Source organism: Hylobates moloch, unplaced genomic scaffold, assembly GCF_009828535.3.
Source record: "Hylobates moloch isolate HMO894 unplaced genomic scaffold, HMol_V3 SCAFFOLD_1, whole genome shotgun sequence".
Taxonomy (NCBI): domain Eukaryota; kingdom Metazoa; phylum Chordata; class Mammalia; order Primates; family Hylobatidae; genus Hylobates; species Hylobates moloch.
Genome location: NW_026652276.1, coordinates 27594858 through 27620848, shown reverse-complemented (window position 1 = coordinate 27620848; position 25991 = coordinate 27594858). Strand labels below are relative to the sequence as shown.

At 35.4% G+C, this 25991-nt stretch overlaps 1 protein-coding gene across 5 annotated transcripts in view; it reads left to right on the top strand.

Moving 5' to 3' along the window:
- The window catches only part of SPAG16 (sperm associated antigen 16), a 1164736-nt gene that overhangs the window by 1090747 nt on the left and 47998 nt on the right, over positions 1 to 25991 (top strand). Inside the window, exon 16 of one of the 5 annotated variants that reach the window (XM_058438729.1) lies at positions 4797 to 4847. The exons of the other annotated variants lie outside the window; for them this stretch is intronic. Within the exon in view, the coding sequence (XP_058294712.1) occupies positions 4797 to 4804 (8 nt within the window). The 3' untranslated portion in view covers positions 4805 to 4847. Of the gene's footprint in view, positions 1 to 4796; positions 4848 to 25991 lie in introns of those variants that run through there. 5 annotated transcript variants of the gene reach the window in all.

Genomic DNA, 25991 nt, shown 5'->3' with positions numbered 1-25991 from the left:
ATATATATAATGTCATATATATATATATATATATATATATAATTTCAACCTTTCCACATCTAAGTAAAAACTGTACATGATTATTTTAGTGATGACGCTGATGTGGTGATGATGTTGATGTGCGTATTTAAGTTCCAGCTATATATTTCTAGCAGTCTTCTGGCCTATAGTCCAGTGATAAGCACTAACCTTGGATTTATGTAGCTCTACCATCCTTTTTATGGTGTCATATAAATGTTTTTCTTCCTGTGTTATATTTAGATATCTATCATATGACTATTATTTTATTATTAGGATTTTTTTTTTTTTGAGATGGCGTCTCACTCTGTCGCCAGGCTGGAGTACAGTGGCACAATCTCGGCTCACTGCAACCTCTGCCTCCCAGGTTCAAGTGATTCTCCTGCCTCAGCCTCCCGAGTAGCTGGGCCTACAGGTACCCGCCACCACACCTCCCTAATTTTTTTGTATTTTTAGTAGAGATAGGGTTTCACCATGTTAGCCAGGATGGTCTCGATCTCTTGACCTCGTGATCCACCCGCCTTGGCCTGGGAGGGATTATGGCCGTGAGCCACCACGCCCAGCCTATTATTAGGATTCATTTTACATAAAGTACTCATTAGTAGTTGAACACATGGATTTAGTTATCTTGTTGCAATTTGAATTGGCTGTTGGAAGGAAGACAGTGTTAAAATTGTAGTTGAAAACATTTTTATGGTGAGCTTTAGGGCATATTATTTGAAGTTCTTTGGTGCCTTTTTATTTTTTATTATTTTATTTAATTTGGACAAAGAAGATTCTATATTTATTATATTTTCCTTTAAATGGGTGGGGTCTCAAATCACCCTTTGGAGCATAATCCAGTTAAATTTTTAAAGTATTTGCTAAATTGGAGACATCTGGACACTCTGGAGTTAAAATTAAATAGGTATAAACAAAGAATAATTCAATGAGGAAGACTAAGTAACACAAATATAGACATGTCAGGCTCTAGTGTATACCTTTTTGGAGATTAGAAAAATAGGTTGAAGAACACCAATGAAACTAGTTTAGAACCAGGATAACTGATGCGAATTTTCAAACATGTATATAAATATAATAGCCACTATTACAACTTAAGGCATTTTTGAATACTTTGGAGAAGGCTCATTAAAGATGATATAAATGCGGGAAACTACATTGTACACAAGACTATTTGTTATTAGACATATTGAGCCAGATAAAGGCTGAGGTGAGAGTTACAGTTTGAGTTAGATAACTGTACAGTTTGGGTTACATAAAGGAATATCAAATGCACAGAAATCGAGTATTTTTATTGTAAGCTTTTACTTAAAGAAAGTAATGTAATGATGTATCTCTACAAGTAAGATTTAAGGTAGGAGAAAATGTTTATAAATATTCAGAAAAGATTAATGTTAGATGTTAATTTTCTAATAGTATAAAGACTAAGAGCTAGGAGTTCTCCTCTGCTGTTGAATGAGGCTTCTAGACTACCTCACTTCTTCCAATATAACTGATCAAAGACAAGTCTACAGAGACAGAAAATTGAAGCAAAACAGTCACTTGCCTACAGGCACTTGACCCCAGTCCCCCATTTCTGAAAGAACAACCTTATCCTACTGGGACTCCACTGGAACTTCTAAGAAATCATGGTGCCAATCCTTTCTGTATGAATAATTGCTGAGGTTATTGCTGTGTCTAAACTAATTTTTTCTCTTTCGTAGTAAAGTTCTCTCACTGGAAATGGGTAAAATAGACTACACCATTTAAAGAAAAAAGAGAATGTTTAGGAAGCTTGTTGTAAAAATACTGAAGTCACAAACTTGTTAAGAAATCCACTCCCTAGAATCTTAACCCTGATCTAACCATTAGACACCGCTCACACAGTTTTTTCTGTCAAATGAGACTCAAAAAATTGACTTGGAAGATCTCCACAAGCATGTTTTATTATTTTCTATGCAGATATCAGGGATGTAGATGGCTGTTTCTGAATCACAGCTGCAGAACAGCTACATGGAAATGGCAGTCATATCCATTTATATTTCAAATTAACTCAGGAGTACCGTGAGGATATAATGTTGTTTGGGCCCTGTTAAAACCAGTTCTACCATTCTGACATTCTAGGGAGAGAAAAATAAAACCAACAGACCCCGTATGGGTATTTTTTACAAGAAAGTGCACAGCTATAGGGAATGATACAATGCTGGTTCACATTTGGCTCATGAGAGCCAATTGTGACATCCAATTCTGCATTAAGTGATATTATGTTGGTAGGTTGATTTTTGGCCATAGTGGGAATATTTATACTTTGGTAATCAACAAACCCTAAAACGCAGAGCTTCCTGTCTTTTATCTTCTTTTTTTAGGCTTGGTGTTAAATATTTCTACTTGAAAACAAGATGATAAACCAAGTGACTAAAGGATTACTCTTTTTTTTTTTTTTTTCCATTAACTACTCTTCATACTTTATTGAGATTTTCTCAGTTTTCACTTAATGTCTAATTTCTTTTTTTTTTTTTATTCTACTTTAGGTTTTAGGGTACATGTGCACAATGTGCAGGTTTGTTACATATGTATCCACGTGCCATGTTGATTTCTTGCACCCATTAACTCGTCATTTAGCATTAGGTATATCTCCTAATGCTGTCCCTCCCCCCTCCCCCAACCCCACAACAGTCCCCGGAGTGTGATGTTCCCCTTCCTGTGTCCATGAGTTCTCATTGTTCAATTCCCACCTATGAGTGAGAACATGCGGTGTTTGGTTTTTTGTCCTTGCAATAGTTTACTGAGAATGATGTTTTCCAGTTTCATCCATGTCCCTACAAAGGACATGAACTCATCATTTTTTATGGCTGCATAGTATTCCATGGTGTATATGTGCCACATTTTCTTAATCCAGTCTATCGTTGTTGGACATTTGGGTTGGTTCCAACTCTTTGCTATTGTGAATAGTGCCGCAATAAACATACGTGTGCATGTGTCTTTATAGCAGCATGATTTATAGTCCTTTGGGTATATACCCAGTAATGGGATGGCTGGGTCAAATGGTATTTCTAGTTCTAGATCCCTGAGGAATCGCCACACTGACTTCCACAATGGTTGAACTAGTTTTTGAAACCTACTCATTGGACAAAGGGCTAATATCCAAAATCTACAATGAACTCAAACAAATTTACAAGAAAAAAACAAACAACCCCATCAAAAAGTGGGCAAAGGACATGAACAGACACTTCTCAAAAGAAGACATTTATGCAGCCAAAAAACACATGAAGAAATGCTCATCATCACTGGCCATCAGAGAAATGCAAATCAAAACCACAGTGAGATACCGTCTCACACCAGTTAGAATGGCCATCATTAAAAACTCAGGAAACAACAGGTGCTGGAGAGGATGTGGAGAAATAGGAACACTTTTACACTGTTGGTGGGACTGTAAACTAGGATTACTCTTAAGACCTTAATTTTTTTTTTCTAGCAAAGAACTTGGATTCCTGCTAGAAATTCTTGCTAGAAAGGACATGACTAGTGGTAGAGATGATGAGATATTTATCTAAACTGGCAGAAATAAGATACTCTTTTTTTAGAAGTTGAAGATATTATCCACTTTAAAAATTATATATAGTTGAAACCCAAAGTTACTTAATTCTATTTGTAAGCCATCCAGTTTAGCATATCCACTACAAATAGGGAGGAAACAAAATCAAATTTATGCAGAAAATCAATAGAATTCATTTTGAATTGATAGCATATCTATTTCCTGTAACTTTTAAGGAAAAAATATCCTCAGCCAAGTGCAGTGGCTCACGCCTGTAATCCCAGCACTTTGGGAGACTGAGGCAGGCGTATGATCAGGTCAGGGGTTCAAGACCAGCCTGGCCAATATGGTGAAACCCTGTCTCTCCTAAAAATACAAAAATTAGTCGGGCGTGGTGGTGCACGCCTGTAGTCCCAGCTACTCAGGAGGCTGAGGCAAAGAATCACTTGAACCTGGGAGGTTCAACCTGGAGATCATGCCACTGCACTCCAGCCTGGGCAACAGAGCAAGACTCCATCTCAAAAAAATAAAATAATAAAATTTAAAAAAATCCTCCAGTGGGATTCCTATGGTTATGAAATTAGATTGCTGGTCCTTCTATCTTTTGTTCCTCTCTCTTCTGTTGATTCTCTCTGGGACCTTTATTATCAACATAGCTTCTAAATAAGGATGCTCCATAATAGAATGAAAAGATGAACCACAATTATATCAGCTTTTTCTACTTGTAATGGGTTCTTAAAATGTTTGGTAGAAATACTGTAACATATTTCAAGTATGTCTGTAATTATCTGAAATCCTAACTATTTGTGATTCTCTAGTGCCTCTGTCCCAATGTATAATATTGCCATTACAGAATAGTTGCGATTATTTCTTTGGACAACTTTGAACTAAAGTAGTTACATCAGCTCTGTATTTTGACACTTGATAGCATCCAGTTCAATGTTTTATTAACACGAGTTAGTATTGTCTTCATTTTTAATATTTATAAATGATATTTCTGCCAACAGAAAGCATTTTTGATATTTCATAAGTATTCAACCACAGCATTCTGAAGTTTTAGGGCTAGTAAATCAATAAATACCCAATCAAATGAAACTGTGATAATTGCTTATGCTCAAAGAGAGTTAGATTTAAGTAAGGTGCTATTTAGAGGTTGATTGCATTATTAAGAAATTGCCTGTTAAGTTTGGGTTAACAGCTCAGAGGTGACTGAGTTGCCTTTTTGGTAATATAAAGAAGGAAAACTACTTCTCCTTAATTACAGAAAACTGAAAAGACAAGTCCACACACTTTTTTTCTTCAAATGTCTCTTGTTGGTCTACAATCAATCAGGCACCAGATTAAATGATGACAGTAAGGCAAAAATAACTGAGATGACTAATTTTAAAATGTATTATAAAATAAAGTAAGTATAGTACTTAGGCTGGATGGGCCACCTGCTGTTTAAGTCCAAATAATGTTGTAATTTAATTTTCCATCACTATTTCATCTCTTTTTAAGACAGTCAAACCATCCTAGGGAATGTTTGATAGAAAATTTGTTGTAAGGGAGCTTCTCAGGAGTTGAACGTCTCTATTTCAGCCAAACAAAGCATTCTGCTCAGCTTGTAGTATTAGAAAAATATGCTTATTTGTTCTTACTTGCACCTATTTTATCTGTCGTTTCCTGCAAAATAAACTTCTCAATATAAATTTCTCACTTTTAGAAACTGACACTTTATTATTAAAATGCCAATTAAAATGCCATCTTGTCTTTTAAAATTCCCTCCTTTCAATTTGGGCAGAATTTATGATTATGATGAGATATTACTCTCTTGATTAGGTTATGTTACTGGACAAAAGGGGTTTTGTAGATGTCATTTAGTTTATTTATTAGTTGACACTGAGTTAATCTAAAAGGAGATTATCCAGGTGGGCCTGACCTAATCACAACCTCAGCCAGCCCCTTAATTGCAGCCACGTAGGCCCCTAAGTAAAGAATCCATCTATGCCATGATGGACTCCTGACCCACAGAAACTGCAAGATAATAAATATGTGTTACCTGAAGTTGCCAAGTTTGTGGTAATTTGTTACACAGTAATAGAAAACCAATGCATTCTACATGCAAGGGAGGGAAGGATTGAAGAAAGAACAAGAACGCAAGAGAGTAAGAAACATGTGTACCTCATCTCTCATCGGTGTCTTCCATCCAGATTCCTGTTCCTTAATTTTCTTTGACAATAGACCCACACTACTCATTCTTCTGCTCCAACCTCTTACTCCACATTCGCCTGCCCAAACATTACCCATTTTTGCATCAGGAGCTTTTAAAAGCAGTTAACACAGACTTCCTGGAGGGATGCCAATTTCTTTTTAGAATCATTTTTGAAATTTTAAATTAATCTGAATATAACAAAATAGGGCAGTTTCCAAGTATATGTAGAATATTGCAACATTCTTAGAGGAAGAGGAATATGGATGTGAGTATTTGAGTGGTTTCTGCTGGATTCCAGTGCCCTGCCCCAGAGCATGATGGGCCGTGGGTGAACTGCGCACCTGCTGCTGCTCCAGCAGGCCTGGTGTATGTTGCTTGGTTCTTCCTCTTACCACAAACTTAGCAGCTTCAGATAACACATATTTATGATCTTGCAATTTCTGTTGGTCAGGAGTCCATTATGGCATATATGGATTCTTTGCTTAGGGCCCTACATGGCTGTAATTAAGGTGCTGGCTGAGGCTGTGATTAGGTCAGGCCCACCTGGATCCTGCTCACTCCACATCCACCCTCTCTGCCCCACTGGGTTTTCATCTCCACTCAGAAACAGTCTTCTTTAACTGGCAACCAGACAAAATCAACCTAAGTAAAGGAGTCACCTTTCTCCATATTAATGGTTCATCATCAGGTATAGAAAGGGAACTAATTAACATAAAGAAAATATCAAGATAATAAAATAAAATTTGTTCCTGGAGGACAGAGATCATTGGAAAACAGAGAGACCTTTTAAAAATTTAATACACTCAGAACAATTTGTGAATACACTGGTGTCCCCCCCATAATTTTTTTGCATGGTGCCTAAAAGGGAACAACTTGAAAAAGAAAGAACTGTACTAGGCAGAAAGCTATGATTGCTAAAGTAAAATATTTAACTAGAAAGAGTTGAGAAATACATATTTGGAAACCTAAAAAGTAAAAAAGAAAGACAGAAAACAAGGGATGGAAAATACAAAAGACACCAAGGGCCAACTCAAGAGGTTTAATATTCATTCAACAGCAGTTCTAGAGAGAAAAAATTAAAAGAGAGGGAGGATAGCAAATAAATGATAAAAGAAAATTCCTCACAATTGAAATACCCAAGGCTTTAGATTCAAAGAGCTCACTGAAAACTCAGCATATTGAATGAATAAGAGACTCACAGATAGAATTACCCTTGAACTACAAATTTTCAAGGAGTCTGCAGAGAAGGAAACTTGTAAATGAGAACATTCTGAAAAGCTTCTGAGATTTCAAAAAAATGACTTGCAAAGGAATGTGAATCAGATGAGAGTCTTGAGTTCTCATAAGCATCTGCAGATACTAGATGAAAAAAAATGAATCAATGTTTTTTAAGTTCTGAGATAAAATACTTTCAATCTAGAATTCTGTAGCCAGCCAACTTATCAACCCTGAAGCAATATCAGGATAAGCACATTTTCAGACATGGTAAAAAGTTGACGTTCAATTCATTTTTTTCCTTAGCAACTTGTTTAGAAATGTACTCCAGCAAAAGAACGTCCTCTTAATTAAACAGGAAACTTGAAAACAACTGATTCGTTCCAGGATGGCAATGAAGAAATCTTCTAGATTAACTTTCTGCAGCCCTAGAGAACAAGTTCCAAGGTCTAAGGGCTCTGGCAGGGAGGTCTCCAAGGCAAAAAGCACCGTTAACAGAAGACTACAAGATAAAACTGACTAAAAGTTCTCTTTTTTTAGTTGGGGATGTAATAAAAAAAAATGCTACAAGAAAAATTAGAAAAAAATGAGAAACTCCAAAAAAAAAAAAAAACAAAATTGCTCAAAAACTCATGATCTAAATCTGGTATAAACTGATTTTAAGGAACGATTTTAAGTAATTGGTTATATGTTTAAAAAATAATTCATTTGACTTTAATTCTAGGAACATCCTTCTGTAAATGTCCTAAAGCAGGGGTTCCTAAAGCAGGGGTTCCCAAACCCGTGACCATGGACTGATACTGGTCCTTGGCCTGTTAGGAACTGGACCACACAGCAGGAGGTGAGAGGTGGGTGAGCAAGTGAAGCTTCATCTGTATTTACAGCTACTCCTGTATTTACAGTACATTCTTGCACTACTGCCTGAGTTCTGCCTCCTGTCAGATCAGTGGCAGCATTAGATTCCCATAGAAAGGGAACCCTATTGTGAGCTGCCTGTGCAAGGGATCTAGGTTGTGTGCTCCTTAGGAGAATCCAATGCCTGATGATCTGTCACTGTCTCCCATCATCTCCAGATAGAACCATCTAGTTGCAGGAAAACAAGCTCAGGGCTCCCACTGAGTCTACATTATGGTCAGTTGTATAATTATTTCATTATATATTGCAATGTAATAGTAACAGAAATAGAGTGCATAATAAATGTAATGTACTTGAATCATCCCAAAACCACCCCCAGTGGAAAAATTGTCTTCTGTGAAACTGGCCTGTGGTACCAAAAAGGTTGGGAACCACTGTTCTAGAGGTTACAAAATCCTTAGAAAAGAATGCAATCTATTTGGCCTATTATTATTAAACAATATTTATATATTCATAACATAGTCATAAGCATATACACACTTTTCATTATCCATTATTAGACTGAACATATTAATAAAGTTGGGTATACTGTTTGAAGCCATAGGATTGAATGTAACTCTCCACAACCCTGACAATGAAAAGGTTAGCTGGCAAAAGATGAGATCTGGGAGATGATGGAGAAAAGGGGTGAGGGCAACAGGCAGGGAATTGAAGGAAAGTCAAGTCTTTAAAATGTACATGTTACAAAATGGGAAGACCAAAGATACTGCCAAAAATGCCATGTTACAAAAAAAAAAGTATAATAACTATTTTATTTAAAAATTTAGGGTCCTACCAAACTATAGTGGAAGTAGAAAGAAGAGGATGTTGTAAGAAAAAAGTCCTCATCTTTTATATGGAGGAATTAATAGATACCTCATTAGGAAAACAAATCAAGAAACAGAGTTGTATACAAATGGAGTTGCCAAACTGACTGTAAAACTAAAAGTAGAAACTGGAGAATCAGATTTTTAAGAGAGAGGTGTTAGAAGACATACTTTTAATAATAGATCTTTCTATATTATTTTATTTTTAACACACATGAGTGATGAGGGTAAAGCATATTATTTTAAACTGGATTGTATTCAGTCATAGGAACTGATAGAAAAAAAATTAAAATTGAAAGCCAAAGTATAAAATACATGGAAAAACACTTCAAATCCTGAAATGTTTATGTATGTTTTTGCAAATAAGGTATATTTGACAAAATGTTAACATAGGTGTTATATGTCAGTAATTACACTATTATCCCAGGTTATGGAGCTGTAATAGTGTAATAGTAATAGTGAAATAGTGTAATAGTGTAATAGTAATTACACTATTATCCCAGGTTATGGAGCTGACATTAAGCCAACTAAGACAAACTGAGATACAATGGGGAAATAGATTTAAAAATTAATTAAAAGCTATTTCCATTTAGTTAATCTAGTTTCTACCCAAGAATGTCTTCTGAATTAACTCTCAGACTTCAAATAAACCATAACTGAAATAACTGAATGACTCCCAATGCAGTAAATAATTTTACCGAGCATAATTAATAAAATTGAATATCTGGCTTACTGAGTCTGGAATAATAAAGTAGTATGAACAATGGAATAGAAAGAACCCAGCAATGATACTAAGGTGAGAGTACATATTTAGAATGCAGTTCTGGGTCTCAAACTCAACCATATACGAATGGACTTGTGAAGAACAAATAGATTTTTTGTTCTCTTACCTTAGTAATAATGGGTGTCCATTTCTACAATATAACTTTTCTTTTTTCTTAACCCTCATACTTTCACTGAAAGCACATTCATCAAGTACCATTTATTGAAAATGCTGTTCTATATTCAAGAGAGAGTATCAGTATGTATTGGAAAAAGGAGGTATGTGTAGATGTTGTGCATTTGAATGACTATTCAAAACCTTACTTTCTTGTGCAGAGGAGATAACACTTAATAAAGTCAAAGTCCTTTCAATTGTTTAACTTTTTAAAATCAGAAAGTCGTAGCTTTGAAGTATTTGAAATAAAAACTGGCTTTCCTAGTACTACAGAAGCTTCAACTTGACTCTGCTTTTCAAACTTCAAAAATCAAAAGACTTTTATTTGGGGTATCAAATTCCTTGCTTTTATAAATATGAATTGCTTGGAGAAATTATCATTTTTACTACTGTAATATGAACTTTTGACAGGTTCTTTTGAAAATTTTTTAAATTGAATATGATTGCATGTTCTTCTTTATTAGCCAGACGCAAGGTCAATATTTTGAAAGTTCAACATTTCTATAATTTTTAAAAAATAATGAAATCAGGGTCAAACTTGGAATTTTTTAACATAATCTTATCTAAAGTGTGACCTACATCATAATTCATATATGGATTATAACATGGGAATTTAAGATCAGCAATTCTATAGGTATGTTATTCTCTGCTCCTGCAGCTGAATAACGTTCAAAACCAGAATCACTGAAACTTGCTGCAGTTTCAGACTAAGACCATACTCTGACATCATCCCTCTCCACAGAGAAGAAAATAAACACAATTCTGAACTACCAGCTCCAGAAGCTATTGCTCCTCATCTCATATGATTTTCCTTAGTTCTAGTAACTGGGCCCTTCATTCACGCACATTTGACCAAGACCTCCCCTGGTACCTCAGTTCAAATGAATGAGTTTTTCTTTTCCTTATTCTCAGATATGTATTTATTCATTGACCCATTTATCAATTTTTATTGCATGTCTATTATATTCCAGGCCACACAATATGATGGGAAACAATCATTCTTACCTTTAGTAAACTTAACGTCCAACAGAAGAATGAAATAGGTCAGTAGTCTTATTTGACTACTGAACCCAGTATCCCAGATTTGTTTCCCTAACCCAGTCTTCCTAAATGCTTCTAGGGCTGGAGTCCTAACCAGAGCCCAGTCACTCCACAGTTGGATTTTGACAGCTTTTTGTAAGACTTTGTTGAAATTGACTTGCCATTTGCCTGGACTTGACATTTGGCTAATATCTGCTGTTGGTCCCTGCGCTGATCACAGACACAGACCCTATGAATATTTCTGATTTCTTGGATGTGCTAATTCCCATTCTGTCTGTCTTAGTGACAAACAATTCAGCCCGCTCTCATCTCTCCCTTTGTCTCCTTCCCCACTGTCTTTGCCTTAACTCAGACTTTTTTTAATCTCTTGCCTAAACAAAATTTTCTTCTAAGACAATTTTTCTGTCTTATTTTCCTACTCCAACATATAAACCATATGCTCTATTTAAAAAGACAACTATTACTTGCATCAAAAATGTCTAAACCCGAAAGTCCTCTGAATTATAACTTATAAAATAAATATACCCCTGAAACCACTACTCAAGTCTAAGAATAGAACATTATCAGCACCTCAAAAGCCACCCACAAGCCCACTCCCAATCCCTTTCTGCTCCCTCATCTCCAGAGGTAACCACTATGCTGACTGATAACACCACACATTATTATTATATTATAATAGGCCACTATTATTGAACTGTAAACAAATAAAAGCACATCATATATATTCTGTACCCTGGCTCTTATGTTCAACATCACATCTGAGAGATTCATCATGTTTTCATATCTAGGAATATTCATTCAGGTTTGTTGCTATGCAGGATACCATTGTAAGAATATACTACTAATTATTCATTGTATTAATTGGCCAACATTTGAATTATTTTCGTATTAGCTTATTACAAATAATGCTGTTGTGAACATTCACAAACATGTAAATGCATATATGCTGGGTTATAATTATAATGTATGAAATTTTTCTGATAGAATATGTGTGTATTCAGCTTTAATAATTGATGCCAAACAGTTATCCAAAGTAGTTGTGCCAAACATAGTGTATGAGAATATACCCACATGCTTTCAAAAACAGTTTTGTCAGTCTTGTAAATTCTAACCCTTCCAGGGAGTGTGTTGTAGCATTTTATTATAGTTTAAATGTTCATTTGTAAATTCTAACCCTTCCAGGGAGTGTGTTGTAGCATTTTCTTATAGTTTAAATGTTCATTTCTCTTATGACTAATGTGGTTGAGAACTTTTTCAAGTTAATTGACTATCTTGGTATTCTCTGTTATGAAGAATGCCTGATTCAAATCTCTTGTTCATATTTGTTTTGGGTTTTGTAATGGTTCTGTATCTTGGTGACAAGTTCTTTGGCACTCCTATTGAAAGATGGGGTCTATGTCCCCTCCTCTTTTCTTTGGCACTCCTATTGAAAGGTGGGGTCTATGTCCCCTCCTCTTTTCTTTGGCACTCCTATTGAAAGGTGGGGTCTATGTCCCCTCCTCTTGAATCTGTAGAAGCTTGTGATTTCAATAATAGCAAACTGAGGAAATAACGCTATGTGACCTGGGGCTAGGTCATAAAAGGCTATGCATTAGCCACATTGCTCACTGGAAAACTTGCTTTTGGAGCCCTGAACCACAAGGTACAAAGCTCAGTTCCCATGAGACTACAATTTTAAAGGAGCCATGTGTAAGCACTTCTGCTAAATAAGCCCATTCTTCCAGCCATTCCCAACGAAGCATCAGATATGTCAGTGAAGCTGTTCTGAACTCACAACACTAGCTCATTGTCCAAATGAAACTACTGAATGATCTCCGCCGACATCATTAAAAATGGAAGAATCATCTATCCAAGCCTTGCCTAAACTCCCTATTCATAAAATCATGAATCATAAAATGGTTATTTTAAGCCATTAAGTTTGGGGTTTGTCATATTGCAATAGACAATGTTAACAGAATTTGGTACCTGAAAGTAAGTGTTATAATAAAACCAAAAGTATGTGGCATCGGTTTGGAGATGACCGGCAGCCTTGAAGATGCTATTGGTAAAGGCTCAAAAGAAAATGAGTACACTGTTATTGGTGGTGGAAGAAAGCAGACCCTGGCTATGTAGCTGTGGAAAGTTTGGCAATACTGTTGCCTGTGGTAACATAAAAAGTTGTAAATGTACCTAATAAACTTAATGATCTAGCTAAGGAGACATCTGAGCAGAGCGTTGAAGATGCTGCCTGGCTTCTTCTAGCTGCCTATAATAAAATGAGAGATGAGACAGATGAACTAAAGAACAAAATGTTAGGGGTTTTTATTAGTAGAATTTGGGAAAAAAACATTAAGGCTCAAGGTAGTCTTATATCCCACAAAATATCCATAAAATAAAATATAGCTTCAAGACAAAGATCAAATCCTGAGCATTACCAGTAAAATATTACCCTGGGGAATCCAGGTAGGGCTGAAAGCTTCTTTATTAAGATGTTAGAAGGACTTAAGGTGGTGTCTCATAGATCATCTCAGTTAAACAAGAGTCTTAAGTACTGTTAAGGGTATGATTTAAAACTCTCTGCTAGAACATAGTGCTTCTAAAGGTATATCATCAGATAATATCATCAGATAATATCTGATGATATTATCACAATGGTGTTATGAGTTGGTGAGGTTACTCTCAAAAAGATTTGTGAGTGAACTTTTTGTCTAATGGAGTAGCTCATAAATTGATATATAAGCAACCTGAAGGAGTTATATCAGCTTGGACTAGAGGGGATAGACAGTACAAAATGAAAAGAGGCATTTGAACTCTGAACTTTTATGTACAGGGAGTAAGCTCAGAAAACCATTCAGCTGCGAACACAAGCTACTCCCCATGGAAAAATTAGGACTCCAAGGAAAGCATCAAGACCTCAGAGGACAGAGCCAAGATTCATGGAGAATCGTTCTTAGAGGGGCAGTTCTGGGTCCTAAGCAAAGAACTGGCAACACATACTTGGGAAATTCTAGGATCACTATGGACCAGTGACTGCCGTGCACCTTTTATCTCCCACTTTTTTGAGCAGAGTGTCTACTGTCACTATCCTATGCTGTCCCACCATTGTATATGGGTTGTGTGGAGGGCAGATAACTTGTCTATCTGTTTCACAAGGTGTAACATGAAGAGGAGTGATAACCTAGAAACTGAACCTAAAGGGTCTCCTTCACACATGGACATAATTCAGATTATGAGACAAGACTGTGAACCTTGAGCCACACAGGATAAGACTTTGGGAAGGGAGTTTAGAAGGGATGAGGGTGTTTTTCACATGGAAGAAATGAAAATGATTTGCGACCAGAGGTTGAGCTCTGACAATTTTACGACATGGCCATAAATTCTTTGACATTCCTTCAATCAAATAGCAAGATCATTGTTTTCTTCCTTTATATCTTTGAGGGCTTGCAGCTGCTTTGGTCAATAGAGTATGAGTAGAAGAAATTCTATGTGATTTCCAGGTCTAGGTTACCAGAGTTATGAAGCTGCTTCTTTATTTGCTGAAATGTTCACTTTTGGAGTCCTGAGCTGCCACATAAGAAGCCCAGTTACCATGAAAACACCACTCTGGAGAAGCAAGTGCAAGTATCCCATCTCAGCTAGGCTTAGCCTTCCAGCCATCCCCAACAAGGTGACAGAAATGTAAATGAAGCTGTCTCAGACCCTACGCATAAGCTCATCTCCCAGCATATACCACCAGATGACTCTGTTGGTGCCACATGGGGCAGAAAAATCCCCCACCGCACCCTGTCCAAATTGCTCACCAAGAATATCATGAGTTATAAGAATATGGTAGTGGGTATAAGCCACTAAGTTTTGAAGCAGTTTGTTACACAATGATACATAACCAGAATAGCTGTCTTTTCCAGATTGTTTTGTTAGTGTCCTTTATACATTCTGGTTATAAGAATATATGGTTATCTTTATTTCTTTTCTACCTTTACAATTAAATTTACAATTCATTTGATCTATTTGCTTATCTTGAATAAATTCAACACTAATTATTGTAACTCAGTAATGTCTTGGTATCTGAAGTCCTTCCACTTTATTATTATTCAATATTATCATGGCTATTATTGATCCTTTGCTTTTGCATGGCACCTACCTGCAGGGAACAGACTCCCTGCATGTGTACATTCAAGACCAAAATAGCCAAATCCCAAGAATCCTTGAATTCCCTTACCATTTCCTGACAAAAAGAACAAATAAAATGTGAAAAAAGAAGGAATGAAACTGTTACCATTTGTAGTAGACAAGATTATGTATGTAGGAAAACTACAGATTCATTTTGCCTAAAACAATTTCATATAAATGCAGTAATACAGTAATCTTTTGTCTAAGTCTTCTTTTATTCAGCATAATGTTTTGAAGATTAATCCATGTTGTTGAAGTTTATTTATTGTCATTGGTGAGTTTATTATCTGAATATATTATAGTCTGTTTATCCATTCTCCTATTGATGGACACCTGTGCTATGTCCCAACTTTTGGGCATTTTGAATAGTTATGAACATTCTTGCAAAATACTTTCTGTTAGCATATATCTTCATTTCATTGGTATAAATGCATGGAATTGACATAGCTGGGTCATAAGGTAGGTGTAAGTTTTAGTTGTATAAGAAACTACCAGAGCTTTCTCCAAATTGTTAGTATCATTTTATGTTCTCACCACCAATGCACAAGAGTTCCAGTTATTCTCCTTCACATCAAAATGTAGTGTTGTCAATCTTTTTTGTTTTAGTTATTCTAATGAATGTGGATGGCATCTCATTGTGATTTTAATTTGCATTTATTTTATGATGAATAAGTTATTTTTTCATGTGCTTGTTGGGCATTTGTGTATCTATCTTTATGAAGTGTCTGCACCAATATTTTACCTACTTTTTTGAGTAATAGGGGTGCTTTATATAGTCTCAGAACCATTCCTTTCTCAGATATATGTGTTGTGCATATTTTTTCCTACCCCTTGGTTTGCTTATTCATTTCTTAGCAAAACTAATGTTCCTCTCTTTGGATTCCTCTCAAAACTTTATGAGAACTGCTATTCTTCTGTATCTAATTTGTCCTTTTTTTCCTGGCTACTTAGAGGATTTTTCTCAATAACTTTGAATATCAGCAGGTTGACCATAATGCAAGGTTTTCTTTTTATTTATCCTGTTCTGGTTTTACTGGTTTCTTACCTCTGAAATTTAAATCTTCCAGCAAATCTAGAAAAATGTCAAACATGATTTCTTCAAGTACTTTTTGCTTCATTCTCTCTTTCCTCTCTTCTAGGACTCCAGTTGCAAATATAATAGACACTTTGATATTGTCCCACAGGGACATGTCTCCGGGCTCTCTTCTCTGTCTTCTCTCTTCTGCTCTTAAGCCAATACGGTGAATTTTTATTTCAGATTACATTTTTCAGTTCTAGAATTTTCCTGTCTACTTAAGCCTAGTAAAAAGGCTTTGAAGAACCATCTTGAGGTGATAATATATCTTTTGATATATAAGAGACACAGGAATTATTATCTGACTCCTACCTAGAGAAATCTGACACCAAGAGGCTATATGGAGTTGGCAGAAAAAGAAAAAGAAGCCTGAGTTGGGAGTGAGCTCCTCTCCCATACAGTGAAGCAATGGTGTGTATTTCCCCAGGTCTACATGTTGTCTCCTTGGAAGGCTCAGATTCATCATAAAAGGGATTCTGCCTAAGAGAATCTCATGGAGACCATATGATCCCGTCATAGTAATAAGCTCCTAAAAGCCCAGAAGCTAAAGAGAAGGTTGTTGACAGCTAGCAGGAGCAAAGGCAAAATACCAGGTGAATGGATGTGTAATAGGAGATCTTTAAACAGGAGATCTCTAAAAAATTTCTAAAATGAATCTATGAAAAGAAAGATATCTTCCTCTGAGCATAACCTAAAGTTGCCCCAAAACATCAGCTAAAAGGCAACTTGGAATAAGAAAAGAAAATAGAATTTGACCAGATATTCCACCTGACTTCAAGCATCCAGCCTGTTGCAGGCTAAGCTGGACAAGCAGAGAAGCATTAATTGGATCAGAGTGGAGATTTTAATACTACTTGGGAATGAGGATATATGATCAACAGACTAGAATAGATGTTATTGTAATCCTTCCGTGACTAGCAAACCTATGGGGTTTAATATTTAATGTAAGGGCTGAAAAAATATGAATGTAGAAAGCAAATTTGAAATTACTAAAAGAGAAAGAATAAGGTTAGTGTCTGCATATATGTATCTGTGTGTGTGTATGTTTGTATGTATTCAGCAGCATTGTAGGATCACTTCTGTCATATTATATCCATATATTAAAGTTATCTATCAATTATATGCCTTCATGGTATATTTATACACAGATAGGATTGTGTGTGTGTCTGTGTGTGTGTGTGTGTGTGTGTAAAATACTTAAATATTGGCCGGGCGCAGTGGCTCACGCCTGTAATCCCAGCACTTTGGGAGGCTGAGGTGGGCAGATCACGAGGTCAGGAGATCGAGACCATCCTGGCTAACATGGTGAAACCCTGTCTCTACTAAAAAAATACAAAAAATTAGCTGGGCGTGGTGGCAGGTGCCTGTAGTCCCAGATGCTCAAGAGGCTGAGGCAGGAGAATGACGTGAACCCAGGAGGCGGAGCTTGCAGTGAGCTGAGATCGCGCCACTGCACTCTAGCCTGGGTGACAGAGCGAGACTCCATCTCAAAAAAACAAAACAAAACAAAACAAAAAAACAAAACTTAAATATTGACAGTGATGCATGGGAAAATTGTATCAATTTTTTTTAGTTTTTAGATTTTTTAATTTCTACAATGAACGTGTATTCTATTTAACACAGAAAAAAATATACTGTCTTTTTCAATGGACTATTAGTCTCTTAGTCTGTTTGGTCTGCTATAACAAAATACCATACATTGTGTAGCTTATAAACAACAGAAACTTATTTCCTACAGTTCTGGAGGCTGGGAAGTCCAAGATCAAAATGCCAACAGATTTGGCGTTGGTGAGGGCACATTTCCAAATTCATAGGTGGTACCTTCTTGCTGTGTCCTCCCATGGCAGAAGGGGCAAACAAAGCTGCCTTGTACCTGTGTTCTAAGGTTCCTATTGCCATTCATGAAGACTTTGCCCTCATGATCCTATCACCTCCCAAAGGTCCCACCTCTTAATACCATCACATTGGGCATTATAATTTCAACATATGAATCAGGAGAGACACCAGAGTACAGCAATCAGTTAGTGCTTTTCAGTTAACAAACAAGTATCTCAGATATTCTAATCATGTCCTCACAGTTATCATCATTTTCAAAGTTTTGATTTTAGTGGTTTGACACATTAGAGAGCAAGTATTTCAGTATATTTGAAGGATAAATGACATTTTAGTTCCCTTTATTAAGTGATAAACTTGAAAATCCCCAAATGCCATTGTAACATTCTCCTTAAGGAACTGCCTTTATTTAGACTTTCTTCAGTCTTTAAATTCCATTGTGATACTCAGCCTCAGAGCTGTAACATTTGTCACATGGATAATGCTTTTTGTCCTTGACTTTTTTTTCTTTCTCTGTGTGTGTGTGTGTGTGTGTGTGTGTGTGTGTGTGTGTGTGTGTGTGACTATCTGCTAACATTTTTTTTCATCTCTTCTCTTCCCTGGATATTGATTACAGCATTGAAGCATCCACCTAAGTTTTTACTTTTTGAGGCTGTTTGACATTTAAAGTATACATAAAAAATTCTGGTAAATCCATGTGCTTTGCTCATTCTTTTTTATTTATATTTTTGCTCTTTTACTGCTGGCTATATAAACTATTTACACTCCCTCCGTTTTTATGCTGCCTACGGGCTAATCATTTAACTTCAACATACATTTTATTTTGTCATTGAACTTGCTTTCAATTATTTTCTCATAACATTTACAGAGAGACTTTATACATAGTTACTGTACTGTCACCCCGTGTTAATAGCTCTCTGCTGTGGGTTCTAGACATAAATGGGTGTGTTAGGGTCCTCCATTTCTATTTTTCCCCCTTACAAATGCTTTAATACATTGAATGTGTAACTTGCTGCCCTTTCTACTTGCATCTTCTCTGGTTCTTTTAATTCTTTTATATCACCCTGTTACAAATGGGTCATAATATAAATATTTATTTGGTCTAACTATCATGTTTCTTTATTGGATAAACTTCACAAAAATCTGTGGAAAAAATGCACGCAAGAAAGAGGGAGGTTAACTTTACCAAAAGGCTAAAAATCAAGCTGATTAATTCAACATTTCTTAAATTTACTACTAAATATATATAAAATTACTGAGGAAAAAAATCAACAGTGATTTCATTTTCTAAATTCTGTGATAATACTATGCATAGAGAGATCAGTGTAATAAATTTCTTAAGCTCAAAAGATAATCAAGGCTAAAAGAAAAAGTCATATTTTCAAACCTACAATTTAGTTTAGATTAGTTTAAATTATAGATTTAAATTATAGATTCTGGTACCCAGAATCAATCTGCAAAAGATGTAGAAATCTTGATGAAGGTCTCAGTAAATTCTTTCTTTACTTCTAGAGGGAGGTTAACAGATCACATACTCCCTTTACAAATTAAGCCCTGTATTTCACAGGTAACAAAATACCCAGTCAGTCAAGGATCAAATGCTAATATGTGGTGTTGAATCACCCAGGAGTGAAAGATGCCATTGCATAAAGATATGATTCCTCCCCTAGATTTCAAAGATATTTAAACTTCTCCTGCATCTCAATTCTCCTTTAATCACAAGAAAATCACCATGTTATTTATATGGTCAGTGTAACCTGTAATTGCAATTATTATCACATGAAATATATCAAAGCCACTAATTTCCAACCTGCTTCTATCACACTTGTGGTTTAAGTATGGTAGCATGTGTTTTGCAGTGACTGAATTGTATTAATGAGAAATATACATCTGAAAATATGAGCTGTAGAAACCAATTGTCTTCACTGATGTCAGTCTCTTCCCATTCATGCTCCTCAATAAAGATATACACAAATGATAAATACTTGAAGGGATAGATATCCCATTTTATGTGATGTGATTATTACACATTGCATGCCTGTATCAAAACATCTCATGTACCCCATAAATATATATACCTACTATGTACCCAAAAAAATTAAAATAAAAAATTGATAAAAAGATATACATTTTACTCCTGAAGTAAACATGTTAAAGAAACACATTCCTTGTCCTTTTGATCAATGTCAGAAATTATGGGGAAAAATGAGAAAAACATTTTCCTACATAGGATTGCATGCAAGTGATCCCAATTGACACAATAGGGAAGACAGTGGAGAAATATCTAGGCCGCCCATAATTTATCAATCTTCTCTCTGCCCTCTTCTCTGTAGTGGACATTTGGTGTCTGTCAAAGAACAAAACAACTATGTATACAGTACTTGCAAAAAATTAATGTTTTCTAAAGCATTTTAAGTTTTTCTTTTCTTATTTTGGATGTACTGAAAGCCCCACCCCAACCATATTTCTCTCTTAATTCACAGTTATATACTCTATTTTGCTGCTTCTAGCAGTTACTCTAGAAATTTCAACATAAACATTTACCATAAAGATAATCCATGTTAACTCTTCAGAACTTTGCAAGAACCTATAAACAATTTATCTCAAGCCACGGTCTTCTCTCTTGGCTAAACTTTTATAAGGTGATATTTTAGCTCTATCCTATTTTTTAACACTAAAAATTATGTTACAATTTTAATAATGATTTTGTATTACCTATATGATTACTATGTGGTTGGCTCAAGTTTTCTTCTTCTATCTCATACCTTTCTTTTGTGGTCATTTGTATTCTGGAAAATATTACTGGCAGTCCATTCATCCCAAGTAATCTCAGTGTTTGTCTCTAATACCCTCATTTTCCCTGTTGTCTTGAAAGTCTTATTAATATGGATTTGTAGGGAACCATTTTCTTTAAGCAGTTTGAAGACATTTTTCTGTCTTCTGGCTCCCACTCTTATTATGGAGATATCACTTTCAATCTAATAGTCACCCCTTGAAGGGTCCCTGTCTTTTCTTTGGCTACTTTATGATCTCCTTTGTATCTTGGGTTCTCTGCAGTTTCACTATGATGTGCCCAATATGAATTTCTTTACATTTATTGTTAAGATTGGTGCTTTTTATCAAATCTGATTATGTCATTTTCTTTTAGAATATTTTCTCTCCCTATCCTATAATCTCCTACTGAAATGCCAATGAGAAATATCTTATACCACTTCACACTATTCTCCTTTTTGTCAACTTTAATACTCCCATCTCTTTGTCTCTCTGGGCTACATCCTGTTCAATTTCTTTTTATCTGTCTTCTAGTGTATTAAGTCTCCCTTCAGCTGTGTCTAATCTGCTCTACCCCCTCCCCCAATCTACTGAGTTTCTCATTTCAATTCCTCTCTTTTTCCTCTTGTGGAAATTCTATTTTGTTCTCTCTAAAATGTGACTAGACATTTGTATAGTCTCTTGTTCCTTCATCATTTTCTGATATTGTCCTTTATTTTTTAATATATTCAATGTGCTTTAGTATTGATAATACTATTATCTACAATCTTTGTGGGTCTGATTTGCAGTCCATTATTTTTTATAACTCTCCTTCATGTGGCTTGTTACCTGATTTATTTTGTAATTGTATTTATTGTGACCTCTGTTTCATAATAATTCTTTGAGAACTAGATTTAAAGAGATTCCTCTAGGGAAGGCTTATTCATGCTTCTGCCAGGTATCTAGGGATGTTTGTATTCAAGTAAAATATCGAACTATTAGAGTCAGGGCTTTTCAGGTCACATAATTCATGTGAATCCTGGGTCCAAACTCTTAGGAACTTGAGTTTATGATTAACAATTTTCCTGGATTTTAAAAAACAAAATCCTGTTTCTTGTCTACCCAGAACTATGCTGGAACTTGCACATATTCTTGATGTATCTTTCTGAAGTGCAAGTTTTTCTCCAATTTACTCAATGTTAGTGTCTCCCAGAGCTGCAATATTCAACTTCAGTGGGTACTATTCACATTGTGGTCCATGTAAAAAGCATTCCCTGGAAGTGTGTAGTGTCTTATGCGATGCTCTTGGTTGTTACCATTTGGACATTCCAGTTTTAAATGAGCATCTCTGATCCGACCCTTGTGTCTACCCAAGCTTGGTTTTCTTTCCCCGAATCACTTGATCCATTAAAGTACAAGGTTTTCTAGGTCACCAGAAATGAGCAGATAGATCCTCTGGGCAAACGCCAGCTTTAATGATACCTTATCTTTAGAAATTTTACTTATTAGTTTTCCCTCATGCCAAACTATAGCCCACTCTCCCATGCATGCCAATCAATGAATTTAAAAAGATTTCTCACATAATCTGTACATTATTGTTATATGTTTTTTACTGGAAGGGGTTCTCTGGACATTTGGTTTATCATATTGTCAAAAGCAGAACCTGTGGAATCTACCTCTGAAAACAGACCTAATCACTCTTCTTTCTGCTTCTCATACCACCCCTGTGGGCAGAAGTGTCATTAGCCATGGTTTCAGATAATAGGAGCTCTGCTTGTTGCAATCTTCTGTACTCTAGTGGATTTCTTTGATCATGGAGAGCCTCCAAAGACTTGAATAATAATGGGAATTGGGGGTTGAGGGGCACACAGTTAGAAAGGGAGAACAGGAGGAAACTTGTACTTCTAACTTGTCAGGTTGATCATTTGTTCCTATGTTTGGTATTCTCAGCTTCCCCTTGTCATATACATTGTTATTTCATATTAGAAAATAATTTTGCCTACTGCATTTAGAACCTATGACTTCCTAATAAGGAATTCATTGATATTAATTTGCTACCTTTTTTTCTTCTAAAAAGTTACGGACTTTCTTACAGTTTCACAGAGTTATAAGAGGAAAGAAAGGATCAGTTATTGAAGGCATAATATAAGACCCTGCTGTGTACTGTGTATGAGTTATTTTTATTATTCCTATTTTATAGATAATAATAACAGCAACAATCGTAATAGTAATAAGAGCTGATATCTATTGTCAGGCACTGCTCTAAGTATTTGACATGTATCAAATATTATAATCTTCACAACAACCTGTGGGTTAAGTGCTATTTCTATCCCCATTATATAGATGAGAAAATAATCTTAGAGAAGTTAATTTTCCAAGTTTGTATAGGTAATGATGATAAATTGAGGGGTTTAAATTCAGGTTTGCCTGACTGCAGATCCTATACCCTTTCTATATACAAAATAGGCTACTCTCCTAAAATCATATAGGGCATTTGGGGAGGCAATATTTTTATTTGACAAAACAAAAACAAAACAGCATTTTTGGTGTTGCTAAAGAGTTAATATAACTTTAGAGCACGAGAGAGAATATTTTATCAAACTGAAAAAAGTTTAATGCTTTGGCTTTTCAAAGAGCATTTAATTCTCATGGGCATGCCTATCCTGTATTTCTACATCAACTGCAGATGAACTATTAACTTTCAAATTGGTCACTCCAGGGTTCTATTTACATATTTAATAGAGTAAATATCAAAGGAACATAAAGTGTAGGTTAAATCTAAGAGAATTTTCAAGAGAAATAAGTGATGAGAGCAACAGAATGTATCTCAATGCCCTATATATCAGTAAAGAATTAATTAAATGTATTAAGGAAAATGTAGTGTCAATTTGCTCTAATTGAGAAAATTTTTGAGAGAAATTATTAAAACCAGATTTAAATGAAGAAGGCTTGGTCTGCATAATCTGCAGGAAACTTGTTTGGCCACCAAGGACTTTTTTGCTAATGAGCTTTGACTTGGTTAAAGTCCCTCTGAGAGAGAAGATTTAGTCTACAATTGGCTGGCTAATGAGCACTGTCAACATGTAGATTGGTCTCAGATGCTCTACTTTAAAACAAGGTGGAAGTTATCCTCTCAAGTAAACTTGTTGAACAGAACTTGGTCAGCAATTTTCCCTACCACCTTCAGTCAGCTACAAATCACCACAATTGTGTAATATTCTGGACAGGATATAATGAATAATTATTGTAATATGAGATGAATTATAATTTTTGAAGCATCAGGAGTTTTCCTTTAATAGCTCTCCCAGCCAAATAACTGATGGATTATGAATTGTAAAGATCAATGTTATTAGATATTTCCTAGATTTAACATATATTGGAATATTATTTGAGCAAGAAAAACAAATATTTTCTATATTTAAGCAGGTCTCTTAAACTCTTAAATAGCTATACTCAGTCTGGGTGTTGACATGTCATTTTAACCAAAGAGAACAAATTGAAAAGCCTAACTTTCCACCAACTTCACCTTTATAAACAAGTTCTAAGATAATTTGAAATAAATTTTGAAAGCTCTAAAATTTTCACAGAAACAAAATTCTATAATTTATCATAATATTAAGCAAGATTGTGATTGTCATTTATTCTGAGATAGATGCAAATCCATTTATCCTAAAAGTTTATCACTATGCAGTTATATACTTAAATTAGTCCACTAGGGCCAAAACTTTTCAAAATAGATGAAATCACTTTAGTATAATAATGTTGTTACAATTTAAAATTATCCTTTGCTCTGTACTAGTGCAGGGAAGTTTAAACTTTCCCTCTGAAGGTTCTATAATTGAATCTGCTGAAATAAACTGACAATAGACAAATTAGCTGGAGGCAAGGCTTACAAATTTATTATGTGCAAGCACAGGGGAGTGCCAAAATATATGAGACTCAAATAACGGTCAGATGGTTGAAGCTTAAATACCCTCTTCCTGGGGAAGAAAAAAGCGAGGAATGTAGTCAATTTTAGAGGAAGAGAAAATGATTTTTAGGGGAAATGAATGGGCCCCCAAAAATCTACCACAGCCTGGGACAAGGTTCATCTGGACTCTGAGTGTAGTGTCAACTCTAGTCTTCCTTCTTGCACAGTATTCATGAATTTCTTTCAGTTAACAAGGTATCTGGAGAAGGGATTCACAACCGAATATATTCTGGAGGATCCAGCTTTTAGGTAGATAGAGAAACTTCAGAGAAAGCCTTTTCACTGCATTTGCTATTCACAATGTTCTCTCAGCTTGAAGTCCAAAATGGCATATATTGGGGTATCATTTTCTGACCCCCAATGCTAGTTAGAAATGGCCAATAATTTAATATTAATCGGTAATATTGATCAGTAAAAGCACTCTGATGTGTGCTTTCTTGATTTGCTTCAACCTTCTTATTGCACAAGTGGTTGGGACACTAACCATTATTTAGAAATGTAGTTATCAAGTAAATGAAAATTCTTAGGCTACACTCTACATATAAACACACTCATTTATGTTTTGGCCTTTGTTTCTAAGCTTATCTATTATTATAAGAGTCACATTAAATGTGAATGGTTAGTCTAACCGTGAGATCACTTCTTAACCTAACCTTAGTTCTCCCTGCAGCTATCTTTAGGAAGACAAACTCAAACACTTCATCCAGGTTGCTTTGTTTAAGCATATAACCAATTTTAAAGTTTATTTTAGTAGAGATGGTTGGACTTACAAATTTTGTGTTGCTTTTTAACTTGTAAATTTAGAAGGCTCTGAAGATTCTGGAAGTAAAATTCTACTTGTCAGAGACAATATTCCCACTTTTCTTTTTAGCTCCTGTCCTTTATGTCTTTTTAAAACCCAACTCTAAGTAGACCCTTTCTTCTGTGAAGTCTTTTACTTATTTACTTCACCTGTTTCCAATCATTTTGCACAGCATTCAAAAATTCACCTCAAATTATATTTCACAAAGAGATAATTGCCTTATGTTATTCTTAAATTGTTTTATTGTTTATATCTTATCTGCAGCCAGGGTGAATGTTTATCAGGCAATAGGCCTTTCATCTTTAGAAATGAAGATATATCTGATAACTACTCTTCTGGGGAGAAGAATTATCAGTCAGGATTGTTTACTGTGGTAACAAACAATCCCCAAATTTCAGTAACCTACAGGAGCAAAGTTTTATTTCTCAATCACATAAATTTTCATTGCAGGGACTTAGATTCTGTTTCATGTCATCTTCAGCACTGGATACAGGTTGAGGAAGTAGCTACTATTCTGGCATATTGTTCATTTCATTATAAGGAGAAGGAGGAAATTGATAAAACATGTCACTTCCACACTTATTTGGTCAAAGTAAGTCACACAGCCATTCATAAGTACATCAGAATGTGGCTGTATACTTCTTCCACATTGAGGAGCTAAAGCAATCTTATGGCCAAGCCTGAATTCCATGTTTAAGGAAGAGGTCATACATGATGCTTTGAATTTAAAACAATAATGCTTTCTACCACAGAGGGAAAACATAGAAAGAT